Source organism: Phoca vitulina, unplaced genomic scaffold, assembly GCF_004348235.1.
Source record: "Phoca vitulina isolate PV1807 unplaced genomic scaffold, GSC_HSeal_1.0 scaffold20, whole genome shotgun sequence".
Classification (NCBI taxonomy): domain Eukaryota; kingdom Metazoa; phylum Chordata; class Mammalia; order Carnivora; family Phocidae; genus Phoca; species Phoca vitulina.
Genome location: NW_022589723.1, coordinates 340,683 through 363,736, shown reverse-complemented (window position 1 = coordinate 363,736; position 23,054 = coordinate 340,683). Strand labels below are relative to the sequence as shown.

Genomic DNA, 23,054 nt, shown 5'->3' with positions numbered 1-23,054 from the left:
CAAATAGTAGTTACTTTCTGTTTTGTATTATAAATTAATCAGTATACTTCAGAATCCAGGGAATGGGAGAATACTTAACTATTTAGTCATAGTAGAGCAAAGCTACTCTCAAATGAGAATTCCTCACCTCATCATCTTGGTCCTTCGGGGGACCCTGGAGTGGTTTATATTCAGGATCTTCACAATCCTTATCAAAGTCAACCCTAAAATTATCCAAAGGCATGAAAAAAAAAAAAAAAAAAAAGAATGTATCTTCTTTCACTAAGAGGAATTTAGGATGAATACCTGGCCAAACATACAATCTTGCATGGAACCGTGGTTTTCCTTCATGCTCAAAGGGATGGCAGGCCAGGTGCTAAGCTCCAAGTAAGATTAGGTAGAGCATCCAACAGGATGAAGAATGGGAAAAAACTGACAAAGTGCCATTCTAAATTGCTTGAATCTGAAATGAAATACTTTGGCCAGGATACTTCCTTTCTCTTGATAGCCCTTTTCATTGATTACCCATTCTTCTCCTCTTTCCTATTTAATTGTTACATTTAAATAGTCCATGTTTGCTTGTTTTACTTTGCTCTATTGTGTAGAAGGGTGACATAATAAATGATTTGTGATGAATAACCAATCCAATTTCCTTTGAGGGTCCTGCACTAAGCAAACTAAGGTTGTGATCATCAAAGAGAAATCTCTCAATTGCAGAGTGCATGGGTATTCATGAATTAAGCCAAATATTTCACATGCCCCTCAGGTCTCCATGTGAGAAGTTTTGTTAAACTCACTGGCACCCAAATTAGGGCAACACTGCCCTACCTGGTGACTCAGTATTAGCATGGCAACTCATCATCGAGACATGTATCCAGACAGAGTATATGCCTGTATGTGTCAGCCACCATTGGGAGATGATAAACCAGGGCTAAAATCTCCTGAGGCTCTACCACATAAGTGACATAGGAGAGCTGCATGGATATTATCTTTCAAGACAACCAGTTCAGGGGCACCAGGATGGCTCAGATGGTTAAGCGTCTGCCTTCGGCTCAGGTCATGATCCTGGGGTCCTGGGATCGAGTCCCGCATCGGGCTCCCTGGTAGGCGGGGAGCCTGCTTCTCCCTCTGCCTCTGCCTGTCTCTCTCTCTCTCTCTCTCTCTCACTCTCATGAATAAATAAATAAAACATTAAAAAAAAAAAAAAAAGACAACCAGTTCAGTTGTCCTTTCAGCTACTGTGGATGCACAGAAAAGCACTGCAAAAAAACAAACAAACAAAATAACAAAAAAAACCCAAAAAACTGAACTGAACATCAAATAAGCCATTTGGTATATGTGCTGCCAAAGCGAGCACGTCAAATAAGCCATTTGAGAGTAACATTCATTTTCACCCTTGGTTGCATCTTATGGCAAATGTGTGGTTTTAGCCTAGTTTATAGAGTCCTTTCTGCTGGTCCCACTCTTTGTTAAGAATTTATCATTAATGAGTATAACCACCATTAAGAATACCAATGGGTTCAGTCAAGGCCAGAATTATGTTACCACATTGCAAAAGCAACTAAGCGCCTTTCAAGGGGTAGACTCAGAACTTCAAGAGAACTAAACACCAATGCTTACCCTTCTACTATGTCAGAGAAATTATCCAACACTCGATGTTCTGCTGCAATGGCTTTGTCATCTGGTCGCCCAGCCTTTTCCAGGAAGCATAAGGCTGGGTCTGCCCTCATAGTATTATATTTCTCATAGCCTAGAAGAAAAAGGACCATAAACCAAAGAAAAGATTAACTTTGCCTAAAGTGTGCTGGAATAATTGAAATATATGAGCTACTTACTCAAAATGCAAAATATTAACTTGGACAGCTGTTGGGTTATATTACTGTGTTGAATAGTTCTATAGCAATTACAAAGAGTAATTTTAGTCACTAGTTATGAAAGATAAGATTTTTTTTTTTTAATTCACTGGAGACAGAGAGATAGAGAGCAAGACAGAGAGCAGGGGCAGTGGGGAGAGGCAGAGGAAGAGGGAGAAGCAGACTCCCTGCTGAGCAGGGAGCCCGGTGTAGGTATCGATCTCAGGACCTGGAGCTCATGACCTGAGCCGAAGGCAGATGCTTAACCATCTGAGCCACCCAGGCACCCCGAAAGATAGGAATTTGATCAGAATATTTATAGAATGGTGACAGATCTACATAGCCATTTAACTGGTAATTTTTCTATTATCATTCTCACGACAGAGATGGGGAAAAAAGTAAAATAATTAGGGCTGGGTCACAAATTTTTTTTTTTTTGAAGATTTTATTTATTTCTTCATTAGAGACAGAGAGTGACAGGCAGAAGGAGAAGCAGGCTCCCGGCTGAGCAGGGAACCTGATGCGGAACTCGATCCCAGGACCTCAGGATCACGACCTGAGTCTAAGGCAGACGTTTAACCAACTGAGCCACCCAGGTGCCCCTAGGTCATACATTTTTTTTTTCCTTTGAACATTTCTTTTTTTTTTTTAAGATTTTTATTTATTTATTTAACAGAGAGAGAGAGACAGCGAGAGAGGGAACACAAGCAGGCGGAGTGGGAGAGGGAGAAGCAGGCCTCCTGCGGAGCGAGGAGCCCGATGCAGGGCTCGATCCCAAGACCCCGGGACCATGACCCGAGCCCAAGGCAGACACTTAATGACTGAGCCACCCAGGCGCCCCCCCCCCTTTTTTTTTAAGATTTTATTTATTTATTTGACAGAGACACAGCGAGAGAAGGAACACAAGCAGGGGGAGTGGGAGAGGGAGAAGCAGGCTTCCCGCAGAGCAGGGAGCCAGACGCGGGGCTTGATCCCAGGGTCCTGGGATCGAGCCCCACATTGGACTCCTTGCTCAGCGGGGAGTCTGCTTCTCTCTCTGCCTCTCCCCCTCCCTCACTGGCTTGTGTGTCCTCTCTCACTCACATTCTCTCTCTCAAATAAATAAGTCTTAAAAAAAAAAAGAAGAAAGAAAGAAACACCTGCAAACAAAGAGGCACTGAGTATCTGATGAACAGAGAATGAATGAATGAGTGAATGAACATAATTCAGGGTGTTTGGACTCTTCTAAACCTCCTTGTCCCAAAAGTAAATTTAAGACTAGAAAACGTTCACAGTTTTTCTTATCCATCAAAGTTCTTGAAAACATGTGGTTTAAGTGCCATTATTTATATTTTATAGAAATAAACAGAAAAGTATTTTAAAAAAGAAATGATATTCTAGTTCATTATGTCACTGGGCTGGAAGTTAGTTAGCACTCACTGCTTTTAATACCTAGGATTTGTTATTAGGCTAGACTGAAAAGGGAGTACTCTCACTTTTTGTACTTTATTTTTATTTCACTGTAGCTCATACTTCCATCAGAATGACTGTTGAATATTTAGACATATGGGATGCTACATAAGTAGAACATTTTCACACAAATTAAGCATGGTTATTATTAATAGGACTGGGCATATATTACCTCCCCGGATTCATGGAACCTTAACTGAGATGCAAAACATATAGACTGATAACATGGATTAGAGAACAGATGGGAGACTCCCCACCTTGGGATTTAACTATCCATCTGGCCTTTTTGAACATCTATTTATAGGAACTAATTGCTTTGCTCTGGATATTTAAGAACTAGTTTCCTATTCAAACATAATTTTATTGAAGTTCAATCAGAGAACTCAGTTATTGGCCATGAGCATTCTGCTACATGTTCTATCTGTGGAAGTAAGTCAACAATAGGAAAGGAATAAACTAAGGAAAGGTACCCACCATGCTTAAAGACTCCAATGAGCAGGGACTTGTCAGCCTCACTGTCCCACCATGTTGTTGGAACCTCCAGCTGATCCACTACTGGGAACCATATGTCAATCTCACTAAAGGTGTAAGAGAGCAGAAACAGCACAGCAATGAAGGGAATTAAAATGACAATCCTTGGAAAGATTATTATACGTATCTTCTTTTATCCATTAATTTAAATGCTCATGGATCTGCCTATTTCCTTCCACTGGTATCAAGCATAGGATCAAAAACCTGATATACAGATCTTAATTATCAGTTATCCCAAAGATAATACAGAATGAAATAAGTAAACCAATCTTTTCTGGAATAAGGCAGGGTATAAAGAGAAATACATAAAGAAAAATATAGCATAACTGTACCTGGCAATGGCACCCCCTAACACCTTCTCTGCCTGGTCTCCAATAACCTCCTGCCTCAGATAATATAGCATTCGTACCCGCAATAGCACCCTAAAAGGGAGGGAAGAAGAGCTGGCTCAGTAATAATGCAGAAACTTTGAGGTGGAAAATGCTTTAGTCGTTGCTAATTTCCATCCTTACTTGTTACACTGATGTTTTAAATGCTTCTTATAACTCTCATCTTGGAACAGAGTATCAGGATTATATTTCCGGATCCAATCTGCCTTATGGATATCAAAAGTGCTTTGTGACTTTACTTTTTTCCCCTTTCGTCCACGGGGCACAGGGATAGACAGACCTGGGAAAGGGGAGACATTGAAGACTTGGATTGAGAAAAACCCTTGGACCTGAAAAAGATTAGATAACCTACAGAAATATGAAAAGTAAAGAGTTGATAATTACCTGAATGATTCTGCAATTCTTTTGTCTTGCCATTTTCAGCAGGGCTAATCAAGTCCCAAATGAAGCCTTTGATATTTTCATCCCCACGATAGTGCAGAAGACAGTATACAAGGATGGCCCGGCAAATTGTCTCCACATCTCGTTCAGTCATACGTCGCTTGAAGCGTCCATGAGACAAGATATCTCGCCACCGTCCCCAACTAGAAAAACAGAAAATTGTGTTAATATTTTCCTGGGGACTCCCAAAAGGTAGGAGACAAAAACATCTGGAGAAAACATGGTAAGAGAATAAATAAAGTTTTTTCCCATTATCCCCTCTTTGGTCACAGCCTCCAATTTGAAGGGCAAACAGAGTGTCCATCAGGATGGAAATACACTACCTCTAATGGCAAGGTGGGTTCTTACCCATATACCAAGAGGTGCTTTTCCACCCGAAAGCAGTCAGTGCGCCCATACGTATGATGTCGGTCATGTCGGCGAGAGCGTGGCCGCTCATCATCTTCACTTTCCAAATCAGAGAATTCCACTAGGTCATCATCTTTCAGAGTGCTGAAGTGGCGGGTCTGTTTTCGTACTCTAGGTGTGTCAATCACCAAGTTATTCTAACAGAGAACAGAAGTAGAAGAGTAACTCTCTTCATGACAAGGCCATGGGAAAGGAATTAAGACAATTATGGATTGAAATAGCCTTGGATATAACATTTGTAGATAAAGAGATTTTTTTTAGGACATGCAAAATAACCTATAGGGACTCAGAAGTAAAGTTAAGTGGTAGGTATCTAAGTAGTTTTCTGGGGCTTCCCATGCAGAAAGTTTTTACAATGGCTCTTATATACAATATACCATCATAAACCAAGGTCAGCATCAAAGAATCAGAGCAGCTACTAAGGCTCCTGAAAATAATGTGTCTTCTGTAATACTTCCTCCCTAAAAGAAAAGGAAGCTTACCTTGCTATTAAGCAGATCCATGTCCAGGTCAGCCTTTTTGGCCCACTTCTGCCAAAAGTTGGGGTCATCCAGAGAAATATCAGTCCTATTTTCAGAAGCAACAAAGCTTGCCTAGTGAGAACAAAGAACAAAGTAAAGTTGACTACAACACTTTTTTGAGCAATGGGAAACTAGTAACTATATTTAAAAAATATATTTAAATTCTAGAAAATTCCAGTCTCTACCTCTGTTTCCTTAGCATTTGGCACAGACAGAACATACCTTGGCAAAGGTCGAACCCTTTCCTTCAGACTCGATGGTGATGGTTGTGGTTCGTCTTAACAAGATCTGGTCAATGTCTTCTTCACAAAACTTGGAGCCCTCATCATCTTCTTCCATTATGGCTGCATATGCCCCTTTTCGTAAAAGATCTTCAATCTCCTTCTTGGAGAACTGTTGGATCTGCAAAATCCAATAATAAAATGAAAAAACTAAGAAGAGAATATTATCTAACCATATCATAATAACTTAGTTCATTATGTTTTAAGAACTCTTTTAAGAAATCCAAACAAGGTGGTCAGATTCCTGTGCAAAAAATAGCTTTGTCTCCCTCTAACACTATGACCTGCTATAAATATATCTATAGACTAAGAGGACTCACTCCGGTAATGTTGCCATCCCGACCACTCATGGACTGAAGCACAGCCTTATCCAATCCCAACTTGAGGCTAGCCTTATCAAACATCTCTCTCTCATAAGAATTACGAGTGATGAGACGGTACACCTTCACAGCTTTGCTCTGCCCAATTCGATGACACCGTGCCTGGGCCTGGTTTAAAAGAAATGGAAAGAAAGGGCAAAGAGGACATAAAATGGGGGTGGGGTGGGGGAGGGAGATGGGATTCAAAATACCAATTCACATCTATAAAGCAGCCATGAGATCAACTCAAAACCAAAAGTCAATTTTAAGATGAAATTATTGTCCCACCAAGTACACCAGGGGTCAGCAAACCATGGTCTGCAAAACCACCTGTTTCTATAAAGTTTTACTGAAATGCAACCCCACCCATTCATTTATATATTGTCTACAGCTGCTTTTGGACTACAAGAGCAGAGATGAGTAGTTACAACAGAGACTGTATGGTCCCCAAAGTCTAAAACATTTACTCTCTGGCCCTTTACAGAGTTTGCCACCCTTACATGGAGACTGCCACCCTTAAACTAAGTAAACAATTCCATACTCTTTGAAGGATGTGTCTTTCTAAGAGATCCTGATCCTGTTGAAAAACCTCTTAGGTTAGGTAGTTAGCCCCCAAGACAATGATTTCCTCTACCTGCAGGTCATTTTGTGGATTCCAGTCTGAATCAAAGATGATGCAGGTATCAGCAGCTGTGAGATTAATACCAAGTCCACCAGCCCGGGTACAGAGCAAGAAGACAAAGCGGTCTGAGTCAGGCTTGCTGAAGCGGTCAATAGCTGCCTGCCGAAGGTTACCTCTGACTCGCCCATCAATACGCTCATATAGGTACCTGTATGGCAGTTACAGAAAAAAAATTAATTGGTGAAGCAGAAAAAGAAACCAAAAAAGCAGATTAGGATCAATACCAGTAATTCCGTATCTCTAGCTGACCAAAAACCTTATCAGAAAGTTGAGAGTAAGAATCTTAAATACTTCTTTTATCCCAGTCCTGGCCAACTTTCATTAAACACAGACCCTCCTACTCTTTGCAGTTTTATGAAGCTACAGTAAACACAAGGCAAGGGATGACTCTTTTCTTACCTCCTCTGGATTAGATAATCCTCTAGGATATCTAGGCAGCGTACCATCTGGGAGAAGATCAGAACCTTATGACCACCAGCTTTAAGTTTTGGAAGTAACTTGTCAATAAGAACCAATTTGCCAGCTGAACGAACCATGGCCTGCAAGTGGAAGTCATGAGGTATAATATGGCAAGCTTCTCGAAATTCTGTTAGGATTTTTTCTTCTGCACCTGCCAAAAGAAAAACCAAACTTGATGGTGAGATCCAGAGAAACATACTAAAGCTGTAGTTTACTTAGCTAAGATAAGGAAGCAAAGAAAAGTAATCTGACTTGAGATAAACATTCTTTTCACAGAGAATTTCAGCACCAAAAAATCCTAAATCATCTTCAACTATGTTATACAAAATACTGCACATAAGTCAGACTTAAGATTGTATTCAGACAAACACCTGTAACAATGAGGACTAGAACAGTACATGCAAACAACTAATACCACCCTACTGGCATCCAAAACAGAAACTAAAAAATGGAGTAGCGATGAGGACATTTATCCAGAGAACAGAATGACTTGAGTTCTTGTTCATGAAATTCTGCACAGCAAATCCCATATAATTTTGAAGATTATGCAGGATCAAGAGGAAACAACTAGAGAAAGACATTCCACATAAGAATTGTTTTAGAAGAGGGATGCCTGAGGGTGCCTGGGTGGCTCAGTCGGGTAAGTCTGCCTTTGGCTCAGGTCATGATCACGGGGTCCTAGGATCGAGCCCTGCATCAGGTTCCCTGCTCAGCAGGGAGTCTGCTTCTCCCTCTCCCCCTGCCCTCCCCACCCCACCCCTCATGCTCGCTCTCTCTCTCTCTCAAATGAATAAAGTCTTAAGTAAATAGATAGATAGATAGATAAATAATAAAGGGTGCTTGGGTGGCTCAGTCAGTTAAGTGTCCAACTCTTGATTTTGGCTGTGGTCATGACCTCAGGGTCGTAAGACTGAGCCGCAATTCAGGCTCTTCACTCAGCAGGGAGTCTGCTACTCTCCCTCTCCCTCTGTCCCCGCACAGGTGCGCTCTCTCTCAAAAATAAATAAATCTTAAAAAAAAAAAAAATTTTGTTTTAAAAGAAGAATCCCCTTCCCTCCCAAAACTAGGCTGGATCAGTCAACATATCCGCTGTTCCTGAGGAATATTATTAGCAAGTAAACACAGGTGATACAGAAATGCAGGTATTGTCCAGGAACTCTCTCACCATTGATGAGGTACGGGTGGTTGCAGCATTTGCGCAACTCCATCATCGTATTGAGTAGATTAGGCATGTTCGTATGACCTGCCCCCTTGGACAGGAAGGAGAAATTCTTCTCCAAAATAGCCCGGTAATATTTCTTCTGGATGTTGGTCAACTCTACTTCAATGATAGTTTCCTGTTTGGGTGCCAGGTTTTTTTCAACATCCTCTTTGAGTCTTCTTAGCATCATTGGCTTGAGAATGGCCTGTAGCTTTTGAACCTGTGTCCGATACAGGAGAGAAAAAGAAATAAAAACTATGAGGACAAATATTCTCACATTACATGGAAACATGAAGAAATACAATGAGGGCTTTCCATTATCTGAAAAATGTGGATTTTGTACAATGCCACAAATGATGTAGGCACCAGATTATAAGGAGTTCAGAGAGATCCTTGCTGCCTATGGTAATAGATGTGTACCTAGTACAAACTTTACCTTTCTTGCCCAGATAGACTTCCTACCTGTTCCTCTGTCTTAAGATCCCCAAAATCCTTGAGGAACTCTGATTCTGAAGGAAACTGTGAAGGTTCCAAGAAATGAAGCAAGCTGAACAGTTCCTCCACGGTATTTTGCAATGGCGTTCCTGTGAGTAGCACTTTGTGTTCCTAGAAATGGAGAAAACAAAAAAATGGTAAAACTCAAAAACACAAAGGACTTCTGGGGTTTTCTCTTAAATATATAACTTTAGCTTTAATTTCGTTATCTATAAAATTATGGGAATGGACCAGATTACTATCTTAACTTTTCTTTCACTTGCTCCCTCTTCTGATAAACACAAAACATTAAAAACAAAATAAAACAAAAAAAAGAACAAAAAAAACCTTGATATTATTTAACAAGAATTTAAATATTAAGATTACAAGCAAATAAAGAAATACTCAAAAATACAGTTTTTTCTGCAATTACATATGCCTTTCCACACTCAACTCCCCACAGATATCCTAATATGTCCCCCTCTAGGGAATGTACCTGTGCTGGATTAAATATGGCCATTAATTCTTTGTAGTTCCTCCTATCAAGGTTCACCCCTTGAATCTGGGCTTGCCTTGTGGCTTGCTCTGACAAAGAGAATGTAGCAGAAGTGATATTGTGTGAGTTTCAGAGCCTATACCTCAAAGGCCTTGCAACTTCTGCCTTTGCCCTCTCTGGATACTGCCCTGATTCTACCATGTCAAGAAGCAAAGTCTGGCCTACTGGGGGATGACAGGTCATGTGGAAGATGACCCAGGAGCCCACCAATTGCCAGCTGCAGCCACATTACTGACTACAGGCAAGACCACCAAAGGGATGGCCTAGCTGTGCCCAGCCCAAGTTGCTGAACTAGAGAATCCTAAAAAAATAATAGTTATTTTAAGCCACTAAGTTTTAGGGTATTTGTTATGTAGCACTAGGTGACTAATACAGTATCCCACCTCTCCACCTAGTTAAGAACCACTAACACACAACTACCTTCCAATTCTAAAATTTATAGGACTTTTATATGACTTTCAGGTGTCCATTCCCATAGGCCATACCCACCACCCAATACTAAGATCCTGATTTTTTTTTTCTTAGTTATATTAATTCCACGGGGAATTAGGGTTATTTTAATTCCAGGTGTTTCTGCCCATAAGTCAATGTGAGGAACTCACCAGGTCCATGTGCTTGAGGCTATCAAGCAGCTTGCAATTACGGTTCTTTAGCCGATGGGCCTCATCAATGATGACACAACGCCATTCAATCTCACGAAGCTCAGGACAGTCTGACAAAATCATCTCAAAAGTGGTGATCAGGGCATCAAACTTGTATGCGCCTGGGATGAGGCGCCCCTAAGCATGAAGGCAATAAAGTTAAGAAAAGACCTAATATGTACCTAAATGGGGACCTCTTCTGCATTACACATTCTCTTTTCTATATTCAGGCAGGCTCAGTAGGAAATACAAACAGCACCACCACCAATCTCTGCTGCTGTGTATTTTCCTGATAAACAGTGCCAAATCACAGAATGTAAGATACAATGTCTCTTCAAGATATTCAGTTTCTTGGGTAAATGACAGACATCACTCAATGAAGCTGGACACTTTTGACCATTAAGTCATGATTCTTAGACCTAGATCTTTTGGTAGTTAACACTAATATCCACAAATGTTGGGCACTGTTGAAATATACAAGACAAAACTGAAAGTGAAACAGGTAATATCCGTTACTGTCTAAAAACAGACAGGAGAATTGAATCAGTTTAACAAAATTAAAAGCAGCAAAATGTGACTAAGAAAGGATGAATAATTTGTATAGAACAAACGAACTACTCTTGATGAAAATTTTAGTAGACTTGAAAAAAAAAGGAAGTGGCTTAAGTTTACCACCTCAATACTTTCTTGATGAAAACACATCAATGCTGATAAAATTCTATTTAAAACGCATATATTCACAAATAGAACTTCCACTGGATCAAAATTCCACTGGATAAGAAGAGCAAAACATAAAGAAAAAAATTCCCTGTGCAATCTAGACAAAATACCATAAATCACCTCAGAAAATCTCAACAGAAGTCTTTTATTCACATAAAAGCCTCTAAAATACCAGGTACCTTGGCCTACTCTCTCTAAACCATTACATTCCCATGATCTACAACTCACCCGTGAATCCTTGCAGTACATTTCATATTGCTGAATCATCTGACGGCTGGCCAGACTGCCATGGTATACAATAGTGTTCATTTCTGTCCATGTATTGAATTCTCGCTCCCAATTGGTAATTGTGGACAGTGGGGCAATGACCAGGAAGGGGCCATGGATGCCCACATTATATACCTCCTGCAAGAAGGCAATGGACTGGATAGTTTTGCCCAGTCCCATCTCGTCAGCCAGGATACAGTTTTGCCTGAAGATTCATCATGGAAAAAGAAAAGCATGTCAAAAGATACCATCTTTTTAAAAAGTACATAAAAAGGAACTATTTCAACAAAAAACAAATAAAAATAACTCCAGACCAAGCCTACATTTCATGGGCCTACTCTTTTCTGTACCTGTTATACCAATTAAAGAGCAGCCAGTTGACCCCTTCCAACTGATATTCCCGTAACTGGTTTCTGTTTTTATACTCATGTGACAGCTCCAACTTCTTCCAGGCACTTGCCTGTGGACGAGTCTACAGAAGAGAAAATTTGAATAAATGGGGTGAAGACACTAACAAAATTAGGAAAACTTACTAGGTAGTTCTAGTACCTAAAATCGATTCAAAAACATGGATTAAAAACATTTAAAATATATTCAAATTCATGAGTTCATAATAAAGTTAAAACTAAAATAAAGTTTTAAAAGCTTTTAAAAAAAAGACGAAAACCAAAAGAGGAAAAACCCACTGGTCACTTTTGGAGGATGCTAGAGAACTACTTCATTATTTTGAAAACTGGGAAATAAAGAAAGAAAACAAAGCATTTATCCTCCTTTCCTATACCATCTGTGTCTCAGAGTAACCAAATAGTAGATGAATCATATTTCTTTTTATAGTAGATTCTGGCCAATAAATGAAAACATGATACAATTAAAAGAACATCATTTTGAAATCCTTAAAGAACAGGCCAAGACAATGATCATAAATGACTAATAATATCAAAAAAGACAACCTGATAGAATCACCTATGAAGCAGATCTAGTGGTCTCCCTTCCCCATTTGATCAAACCTTTAGAAGAGTGGTATCTAATGGAACTGTCTATGATAATAATGTTTCCTATCGGCCACTAGCCACATGTGATTACTGAGCATGTGAAATGTAGCTAGTGGCTACTATATTAAGCACAGTGCTAAAAAGTTCCAGTGGACAGCACTGTTCTATATCTAACCATTTATGAAAAAATATAAGGAACAAAGAACACGTTAGAAGTTTCCAAGGGGGATGCAACTGGTAAACTTCAGACTATAGAAAACCCCAGGGAACAAACCACCTGATTTCTTCAAGAAAAATTGTCAAGGAGGGGGAAACTAAAATTAAGAGATATTTGAGACACATTAACTGACAGCAATATATAGACCTTTATTCAAAATCCAATCCAAACAATTTAACAAAACTTAGAAGGCAATCAGGGAAATATATATAGTAATTGGTGATTTGTTGATATTTAGAAATGGTTAAACTTTCTCAGGTGTAAAAGTGGTATTATTTACCTTTAGACATAAACACTGAAATATTTACAGATGAAATAAAGGAATCTGTGATTTGCTTTAAAATAATCTGGGAATTGGTACATTATACTATTATTTTTGTATATGTTTGAAAATTTCCATAATAAAAAGCTAAAACAACAACATAAACTTCTATAAATAAAAAATTATATTACTGCCTACATGGGCTTTACATTCTAAATGCAAATGTACTTACCACCCTTTTCAGTTCTGGGTGCCTTGACTGGATCCGTTTAAATTCTCGAATCTTGCCCTCGTCAACATCCTCTTTCAGCTCCCACGTACTATCCTCATAGGGCAGAGAGCACCATTTCACCAGGTAGTAAATTACAGGCTAGGAGAGAAAAAGCTAATGCCTTAATAAACTGATTCTGTGTTCTCTGCTGTGGTTAAAAGGGTAAGAATTTGACTACAGAATCAGATCACAAAGTGTTAATACCTAAAAAGTGCTTAAAAAAAAGAGAAAGTCGGGATGCCTGGGTGGCTCAGTCGTTAAGCGTCTGCCTTCGGCTCAGGTCACTACCCCAGGGTCCTGGGATGGAGCCCCGCATCAGGTTCCCTGCTCTGCGGGAAGCCTGCTTCTCCCTCTCCCTCTCCCCCTGCTTGTGTTCCCTCTCTCGCTGTGTCTCTCTGTCAAATAAATAAATAAAATCTTTAAAAAAAAAAAAAAAAAAGTCAGGCTAGGAACACCAACCATAGGCTCACCTGCTGAGGCACTGTACTATTCGTGGCTTTGATCATTTTTCCAGGCAATTTATCAGAATCTGTTCTAAGAGGCAAAGTTATACCCAGTCGTTTCTAGAACACTAAGCACTGAAACATTATGCTCATCAACGAAGCAAACGCAAAAAATAAAATAAAATAATTCTATTCCTATATTAGAGAATGAATTAGGCTGAAACTAAAAGGTAGGGCTCTGCTCCATACTATTATCCTGGCACCAAATTTAATACAGTGGAAGAGTGGAAGCCAGGCTACTTATTCTAAGTGAGCACCAGATTAAACCCATTAGAGCAAAGCAGGGCTGAAATCAACTGGGCTTCTGAGCTTCTGTAGCTCTGAGTGCAGATGCTACTTCAAAGAGCAGTCATATGGTAGAAAAGAGATTTCCTTGTGAGCTAGGAGATAATTAGGAGAGGCGTCACTGAAGACAGGTAACAAGAGAGAAGAGAGGAGGGGCAAATGCTGAAGCTCCAACTACAAGACTGTGCTGTATGTAGGTGTTCTGCTGCAAAGGGACAGGCAGTGATCTAGGGTAAAATGGCTCCTGTTCTCACTACTCAAATTGATCACTGCCCTGACTGCATTTCTGTTTTTGGTTTACATGAAAAAAGAAGGATTAGATGGGGCCTAGTGTCATCAACAAGAATCTCTATTATCAATTCATAGAATACCCCTTAAAACAGCCAGCAAGAAGTCTGAAGATATAAACACCTCGACAGAATCACAGATCACGGAATCCCTAGAACTAATCTAGTTGCTCTTTTCCTATTTTCTTTATTATAGTGACTCAGGTCATTTTCTACATAAAGCCATTTGTCCAGGTCACACATTTCCAGTATCATAACTTAGCTTTTCCAATGACTTTATTATTTATAATACTAATTTCCACTATTAGGTCATGTAAAACGATGACAAATTAAACTTATCTTGGGAAGGGGGAAAAATGGGTACACAGAATGTTGTTATCCAATATTGGGAGCACAAGTTATGGTACCAGGAAACTAAAACATTTTCGTCTGTCTTGCCATTTCCAACACAGTCCAAAGATCAATTACTTTTGGAAGAGTAATAAGTATGTTGGTAGAGAGCATAAGATGTTTAAGGCTGAGAAGGCTGAGATCCTGGAATTGATAAGAATTTAATAGTAGGGACGCCTGGGTGGCTCAGTCGGTTAAGCGTCTGCCTTCGGCTCAGGTCATGATCCCAGGGTCCTGGGATCGAGTCCTGCATCGGGCTCCCTGCTCCGCGGGGAGCCTGCTTCTCCCTCTGCCTCTGTCTCTCTCTCTGTCTCTCATGAATAAATAAATAAAATCTTAAAAAAAAAAAAAAGAATTTAATAGTAGCTAACATGTCCATTCTAATAACTAGTCCATTCCCCACTCACCTCCCGCTAATGAACAATAAACAATAACTCCCACCCCAACCTATAAAAGCAGAATATATATAATCTGAGGCATGCTTGTCAGGATTTGAAGACACTGAACTGTAACAGGCCCTGGACGTCTAAGGTTCTGAGCGACCCTAAAGGCTTATAAAATAAACATAGAATTTTACAGAGGGAAGACTTGATTCTTAGGTCCTGTAAGGGTGATGTATGGAAACATGTCACTTAACTTGTGAGTGAGCCTAGCTCACCACCCAGCACTGACATTTTAACAAGGTTCTGTTGTTCTGTACTGGTCATTGGGTAAGCAGTAACTGTCAGATGTGATAAAAACTTGATGAAATGTGGCCCTACCAAGAACTGCTACTTTAAGTGAAAAGAAAGCGATGAGCTCTAAGGGAATGGTGGTTCACAGTCTAAGTAAGTTTGAAATAAATTTGAAAGAGACAATGTTGAATTCACTGTTGTCTTGGATCTTTACAACTCTTATATGGAAAATAATAAAAGTGATTTATGAAACTCTATCACCAGGTGTTTTAGAACATGTAAAATCTGCTAACAGAGCTTTAGTGCAGTGATTCCCAAATCAAGCAATGTTTGACAATCCCTTGGAGAACCAACTTAAAAATACAAATCTCTGGGTCCCACCCAGAGACCCACTGAATGTGAATCCGTGGGAATGTGATCCCATAGTCTGTTTTCTTTTCTTAAAGATTTTATTTATTTGTCAAAGAGAGAGCGAGAGAGAGAGCGAGAGCACAAGCAGGAGGAGCGGCAGGCAGAGGGAGAAGCACGCTTCCCGCTGAGCAGGGAGCCCGATACGGGGCTTAATCCCAGGACCCTGGGATCATGACCTGAGCTGAAGGCAGACGCTTAACCGACTGAGCCACCCAGGCATCCCTCCCATAGTCTGTTTAAAAGTACAGATTCAAATGCAGTAGATTGGTTTTAATGATAAACGAAAATGCATTCAATTGATGGTAAGTTCAAAAAATAACTCTCAACAACATGGAGAAAGCTATTAGTCTGTGCAGGCATTTTTATATTTATAAATATGGAGATTTGTGACATATCCCTATTCTTCTCCCCTTCTATCACCCTTAACTGGATGTCAGGGGTCTCCCATATAAAATCTAAGAGAAAACAAGATCAAGGTGAAGGAGTACTTGTAAATATAGCTCCTGGTACTTATAAATACAACTCTCGGATGTTTGACTTTATGAGAAGCTTTCCTTTTAGCCTCTCTCCCTATTCCCTTATCTTCCCAATATCATCCTAAGGAGCCCTCAGAAAAACTCAAAAATACCTTTTTGTCCAAGGGATTTTTCAGCCATATCTGAATAATAAAGGATGGGCAAGCAGACCAGCAGAAACCTCTGAGACCTTTAATGTTCTTCCATGCCCCAACTCACCTCCCCATTGTCTTTGTCAATACTGTGAGACTCATCCAATATCCTATCCACCTCTACATAGTCTGGATTGAAGGGTTCTTCATCCTAGAGGAGTTATGAAACAAACAATAAGACCAAAAGATCACTGTCCAGTAAACCTAACCTTCCACCCCACCTTTACCTGATGATCTTACTTCAAAAAAATTTTTTAAAAAGACGCCTTCAGAAGGAGTTCCCCATTTTCACAGTATCAAATCCTAAAAACTTAACTGAACCTACACCCATCTTCTCACCTATTACCAGAGCAAGTGTCTCCTACCAGAGGCCATTCTCTCCGTATATGCTCTGGATATACCATCCCTTCTCACCTTCTTAGGGATCCCTCTTCTGGATCATTCCCATAAACACACAGATGTACTCTACTATTTCACATCTTAAAAAGACCTCCTTTACTCTTCATCTGCCTGCAACTATTTTTCTGTTCTGCTTCATACCTAAACTTTCCCAACAGTTTTAACCACAAGGCATCCTCATGTCATCACCTCCACTGTCCATGCACTCCACTCTTCCTTCCACTTCCTTCACACAACTAAACTACTATTGTCAACGTCATTAATGATCTCCAAATTGCCAAATATAATGAAACATTTCTGTCCTCATCTCACTTTACCTCTACAAAGTATTCCACAATTCCTAGTTCTCTCCTTTAAGCACTCTCTTCCCTTGGCTTTTCTGAGACACTATACTCTCGTCAGTAGCCCTTCCCCCTTTATTTTGGTTTTGGCCAATTCTTGATCACCTTCACTGGTTCTTTTTCTTCTAAATCAGTGGTATCCAACTTTGGGTGGTATCTGAAAATAAATAACCCAAGGCTCTAAAGAAAGGTCTTAAAGAAACTTTAAGGAAAAAACTCTTCCTTCTTAAGACACTTCTCTCCCTCTCTTGCTTTTTGTGACATATCTGCTTCCTAATCTTTCTCCTGCCACTCTGGCACACAGTTCCTTCTGCTTCACCTGGACCTCTGAATTTGGGAGAATTCTTAGCCCTGGTTCTGGGCTCACATACATTCTATTATAGGAACAACTTTCTTAAGAAAATACAGAACTATTAGAATGTATAGAAAGTCCTTCCCCCCAGATGACTTTATCATTATTAAGGTTTTCATAACTATTACATGCTGATAAAATCCAAATTTTAATTGCAGCCTGAAAAACCCAGATTTGTGTATCTGTGCTTGCTAGAGATATGTTAAGGAATTTTAAGGTTAACATGGTCTAAACTAAATTCTTGATTTTCCCCAAATCGGCTACTTCTACCATCTTCCATACTTGAATAAATGATCCCACCTCAAACCATTTGCTCAGACCACAAACCTGTCTATATAAGCCATCACACCAAGCCCTGTCAATTCTAATCTATCCATTCTATCCAGGTGAAACCACTCTACTCTAAGCCATGATATTTCCTTCCGTACTCCTCATCAGACTTTCATGCTTACTCTCTTCAATCCATTCTCCAATGTCTAGGTGATCTTTTAAAAGTGAACAATGGACTATGTCTTTGACCTGTTTTAAACAATGTAATGATTTTTCTTTGCACTTAGAATAAAAACAAAACTAAAGCCAAACTGCTTAAAAGGTCTGTATGCACTGCTCGCCTAAATTTCTGATCTCATTTTGGGCCATTCACTCTCTTTTGTTCATCAACTGCACTGTCTTTTCAGTTCCTCAGCCTGTCTCAGGGCCTTCATATATGCTGTTTCCCATGCCAGTGATATTATTTACAGGGGTTCATGGCCTTGCTCCTATTCATAATTCAATTTTCAGAGAAGTCTTCCCTAATTATCCAAAGTAGGTGTTTCTTCCCCCTCCCCTTATGTCTCCTTGTGCTCTTTCTTTTCTGGCACTTAACACAATTTGAATTATTTTCTCTCTCCCCAATCAGACAGTGAGCTGTATGAGAACACCGACCATATCTGGTTTGTTCTCCATAGAGACTATCACATGATAAATGATGAATAAACGAATGAATGATTTGATTAAATGGTCTACCTATATATGGAGATTTAATTGGCATATGAGTTAGTAGTAGAGACTGGTTCAATAGTCACAAATTGTACATCTAATATCAGCTGGAATGGGATTACAGTTTCATTGCACATTTCACAAATTATGCTTTAAAAGAACATAGATGAAAAAACACAACCCAATTATTACTTTCATATAAAAAGAAATTATAAAACTACATGGTCCTACTTGCCCTCTCCAGGTGATGTGAGAAATAATTCATTTATTTGCAAACTTGGTGGTATCAAGTTAGCTTTATCATATGTATTCAGGCAGAACTGGATTTTTTTTTTGCTAAAACTATGCATTTAGTTCCTTCCTTCCCTCAATCTTTCTTACTATACCTTTTTCCCTTTAGCTCTAAGAAGCTTTGAAAAAGAATCTGTCTTCTCAAGGCACTTAGTTCTGTATATATAATAAAGATGAAAAATCCCAATTCGGCAAAGGTGTATGTACACAAAGCTTTCAAAGCAAAATGGACAGTTAAAATATGGCTCAAGAGACCCTTATGCACACTCCAGTGTTTAACCAGTAGTAAGAATGGTTATGGGAAATTAATGCTCCTTTATTACCATTTCTTGTTATACTGGATTAGAAACGTTAGAAAATAAATGTTCTTTCCTAATGATATGGTTGCTTATGCCTACAGATACCACCAACCGCCAGACAGACATTAGAAGAATGCTCCAAGCGGATCAGAGGTCAGTTTAAAATCCGTCTTGAAAATACATCATGAATACTGAGCAAGTCAATACCAAAATATCCTATTAGCTTATAAAAAGACCACATTTAGACCTGGTAAAACAATGCATGGGGCAATTTAGTAAGGTAAGTCCAATGATCAAAATTAAAGACTTCATACCCATATATACAAAGCAACTATAAATCTTAAATAATCAGTCAAGACTGATAACCCCCAGTAATTTATGCTTCTGTGAAATAAATGATAGGCAATACCTCATGGAAGAAATGTCTCATCTGAGCCATTTTGGTTTTGAAGCGCTTTAGTTTTTGATGGATCCTTTTATCCTTCTCTAGTTGGGAGATGGTAGCCCATTCACAGTGTAGATAGGAGCTGAAGGGGATGGAAATAGCCGGTCATGCTGAGAAAAGGGAAGTGGTAGGCTAGACTTGGGGATAAGGCAGAAGCAGGCACAATGAGTACAACATACTTAAGTGGGGAGACAGTGTCCTAGGTAAGTGCTTCTTAAGCTTGATTTTGCACACAAACACCTGCGGCAGGCCTGAAAGTTCACATTTCTAACAAGCACCCAAATGATGCTAATTCCGCTGGTCCACTGACCACAGTCTGAGTAGCAAGGTCTTAATGTTAAACTAAGTTATAGAGGATCACAAAGGATTTTATCAGGAACCACCCTTACCCCACCTTCCTGTCGGGAAATAGGAAGAATCATGCCAATTCCCGAACTTCTCTCTGAATAGACATTTTCTTCAATGAAAACAACAATTTGGGCCAGGAGACTATTAAAAGGGGACACATTCCCACCCAGGATGGACTATACAGGAGAACTCTTTACAACCCTGTGGAGTTTAGTGTGAAAAGCTTTTTGCACAGATCACATACTAGTTCTTGTACTTGACAAAGAATTCTTCTGCCTCAGTATATTGTCCAGAAGGAAGCTGAGAAGAAAGAAATTATAGTTATTAATAACCTTATTTATCAAAAAGAAGAACCTTAAATTTTCACTACTCATGGTAGAGCTTCATACCAATGTTCCTAGAGTGTATTACTGACTGAGGGATTAAAGAACTAATCTAGTACTCCAATATAAGAGATCTGATAGCTGGAGAAAATTAGCCTTTACCCATTTTAAACAAAAGCAAAAGAAGAGCAAAAAGACAATTCCTATTTTCTAGCTAACTTCCCTCCACCATATCTCATAATTACACTGTAGTAATATACCCTGGCATCCAAAAGTGTTTATTAAATAAAGCCTGTGAATGCAGGATTATGGGTTGACATGAAGGGTTAAGGCCTCACCTCCTTCTTCACAATCCGCATGGAAAGCACTTTATCTACTATGGCTGCATCTTCTTCACTGGGATTCTCCTGTAGCAAAAAATGCAGTCAGTCAACAGAGACTGTGAGGAGCAGGACAACCTCTCATATTGCTTAAGTTCTCAGCTTACCACAAAGAACTGCATGGAAGGCAAAGTCTCGCCATCTGGTTCCTGCACTGGTTCAGGGAGGATAGGCTCAGTTTTTATTGGACCAGTTACATCCACTTCTTCTTCTTCTTCATCATCTGTGATCTTTATATCCAGATCCTCTGTATATTTTTTTCGTTTAACTTGGCGGTTTGAGCGTCTTTTCTGTAGCGGCAAGAATGGTTAAGATAACTATGTAGGTATCTCAAAGAGAAAACCTTTGAAACTATTTGCCTATAGTCGTATACTTAGACTTACTCCAAAATCCCTATGAAAAACCAAGCCAAAAAGATAAAGAGCTTATTTATCAAATTATGTGATATCAAACCATATAATTTATTTTTTGTACCAATACATATTAATTTGCCAAACTGTTTTATCAAAGAACCAGAATCCACCTGAAAGTAACCTGGCTACTACTGGCAAGAAGCTCTGGTAAACTGAAACAGGACTCAACCTGCAGGGTCCGATGTGCTTTCCATAAGGAGCAACGCTGAACTGCAAAGGTGCAAGAATGTTTTGTTACTAATTTTGCTTTTTGTTTTAGTTCTAAGGTTTTTTTGTTTTAATAAATAAAATGATACTATATGGTGATTATAGTATTGTTCTGCTACTTACCTTTTTGTTAACAGTATTTCTTAAAGATGTTTTCCGTATCAACACATTTTAGATTTACGTTATTCTTTCAAGTGGTTGAGCAAACATTTTTGTAAGATTTTATTTATTTTAGAGAGTGAGCGTGCGTGCACAAATGTGTGCACAAGTGGGGGGAGGGAGAAAATGCCAAGCACACTCCACACTGAGCGTGGAGCTGGACTCGGGGCTCATTCTCAGAACACTGAGATCATGACCTGAGCTAAAACCAAGAGTCAGATGCTCAAGTGACTGAGCTACCCAGTCGTCCCGAGTAAAACATTAATACTTTGTAGAACATGATAAAAAATTGGGAAGGATAGAGAGATAAAATTATTTTTCAATCATGATTATATCTCTGAAAAACACAAATTAAATGAATTATTAGACACAGAACTACTGAAATTAAGCAAACTACCCTGGCATAAAATCAATTTTGAAAAATATCATTCTTATGTAGACTGAGCCATAAAATATAATGAAAGAAAAGATTCAGGGCGCCTGGGTGGCTCAGTTGGTTAAGCGTCTGCCTTCGGCTCAGATCATGATCCCAGGGTCCTGGGTTTGAGTCCCACATTGGGCTCTCTGCTCAGTGGAGAGCCTGCTTCTCTCTCTCCCGCTGCTGTTCCCCCTGCTTGTGCTGTCAAATAAATAAATAAAATCTTTAAAAAAAACTGAAAAAGGAAAGAAAAGAAAGAAAAAGAAAGAAAAAATTCTATATATGAAAACAAAAAGATTACTTATCTAAAGAATTAAATTTAGTAAGAAATATATAAGATCTATATGAAGAAAATTTTAAAACACTCCAGGAGGACTTAAAGAAGACTTGAATAAATAATAAAATACATTGTCCTGCAATAAGAAGACCTAATTCTAATTATATACATGATATAAATACGACAAAATAAAATTAACAAAACTTTTTAATTAGATAAGCTGATCCCAAAATTCAAAGAGAGAAATAAACACTTAAGAATAACCAGGAAAAGGGGCGCCTGGGTGGCTCAGTTGGTTAAGCGACTGCCTTCGGCTCAGGTCATGATCCTGGAGTCCCTGGATCGGGTCCCACATCGGGCTCCCTGCTCGGCAGGGAGCCTGCTTCTCCCTCTGACCCTCCCCCTCTCATGTGCTCTCTCTCTCTCTCATTCTCTCTGTCTCAAATAAATAAATAAAATCTTTAAAAAAAAAAAAAGAATAACCAGGAAAAACAGGAAAAGTGTGCTTGGCCTTACCAGATATTAAGGACACTAGAGAGCTATACTAATTAACAAAAGTTGGTACCTCTCCAAGAAAAGATAAACAGGTCAATGAAATAATGTCCAAATATAGACTAAAATACTTATGTGGATATAGAACATGATAAAAATAGCATAATCAGTGAGGGAAAAGTAGATTATTCTATAAACAGGATTGGAAACAAATGACTAGCCATTTAGAGGTTGAAAGAAACTAAATTACATAAAAATAAAAGATTTCAAAATCTTTTTAAAAATCTTAAAAAAGGGACACCTGGGTGGCTCAGTCGGTTAAGCGACTGCCTTCGGCTCAGGTCATGATCCCAGGGTCCTGGGATAGAGTCCCGCATCAGGCTCCTTGCTCAGTGGGGATCCTGCTTCTCCCTCTGCCTGCCTTTCCACCTGCCTGTGCTCTCTCTCTCTCTCTGACAAATAAATAAATAAAATCTTTAAAAAAAAAAAAAAAATCTTGGGCGCCTGGGTGGCTCAAGTCATTTAGTGTCTGCCTTCGGCTCCGGTCATGATCCCAGGGTCCTGAGATCAAGCCCCACATCGGGTCCTTGCTCAGCAGGGAAGCCTGCTTCTCCCTCTCCCACTCCCCCTGCTTGTATTCCCTCTCGCTGTCTGTCAAAAAATAAATAAAAATCTTAAAAAAAAAAAATCTTAAAAAGACGTAACATTTCTAAAAGAAAGCACGGAAGAATTTTTTATAATCTCGTAGTAGGAAAGATGTTT

The 23,054-nt window shown here is 39.3% G+C and overlaps 1 protein-coding gene and 1 non-coding gene across 8 annotated transcripts in view; both read right to left on the bottom strand.

Annotated features, from left to right (window-relative positions):
- CHD8 (chromodomain helicase DNA binding protein 8) overlaps window positions 1–23,054 on the bottom strand; it is a 61,819-nt gene that overhangs the window by 8,911 nt on the left and 29,854 nt on the right. For 6 of the 7 annotated variants that reach the window (XM_032417011.1, XM_032417007.1, XM_032417012.1 and 3 more), the window contains exons 6-28: window positions 20,434–20,616; window positions 20,285–20,353; window positions 19,868–19,923; window positions 19,240–19,357; window positions 16,238–16,321; window positions 12,915–13,052; window positions 11,562–11,683; window positions 11,173–11,416; window positions 10,186–10,362; window positions 9,016–9,159; window positions 8,518–8,773; window positions 7,293–7,503; window positions 6,846–7,041; window positions 6,173–6,340; window positions 5,794–5,973; window positions 5,533–5,643; window positions 4,991–5,187; window positions 4,586–4,785; window positions 4,325–4,505; window positions 4,145–4,234; window positions 3,756–3,859; window positions 1,600–1,729; window positions 128–203 (exon numbers count right to left, since the gene is read on the bottom strand). In XM_032417011.1, the coding sequence (XP_032272902.1) occupies window positions 128–203; window positions 1,600–1,729; window positions 3,756–3,859; window positions 4,145–4,234; window positions 4,325–4,505; window positions 4,586–4,785; window positions 4,991–5,187; window positions 5,533–5,643; window positions 5,794–5,973; window positions 6,173–6,340; window positions 6,846–7,041; window positions 7,293–7,503; window positions 8,518–8,773; window positions 9,016–9,159; window positions 10,186–10,362; window positions 11,173–11,416; window positions 11,562–11,683; window positions 12,915–13,052; window positions 16,238–16,321; window positions 19,240–19,357; window positions 19,868–19,923; window positions 20,285–20,353; window positions 20,434–20,616 (3,435 nt within the window). The remainder of the gene's footprint in view (window positions 1–127; window positions 204–1,599; window positions 1,730–3,755; window positions 3,860–4,144; window positions 4,235–4,324; window positions 4,506–4,585; window positions 4,786–4,990; window positions 5,188–5,532; window positions 5,644–5,793; window positions 5,974–6,172; window positions 6,341–6,845; window positions 7,042–7,292; window positions 7,504–8,517; window positions 8,774–9,015; window positions 9,160–10,185; window positions 10,363–11,172; window positions 11,417–11,561; window positions 11,684–12,914; window positions 13,053–16,237; window positions 16,322–19,239; window positions 19,358–19,867; window positions 19,924–20,284; window positions 20,354–20,433; window positions 20,617–23,054) is intronic. The other variant, XM_032417010.1, reaches the window with a different exon arrangement.
- Window positions 737–846, bottom strand: LOC116640851. Its single transcript, XR_004301080.1, has one exon. It is a non-coding gene; the product is annotated as a small nucleolar RNA U6-53/MBII-28 (small nucleolar RNA).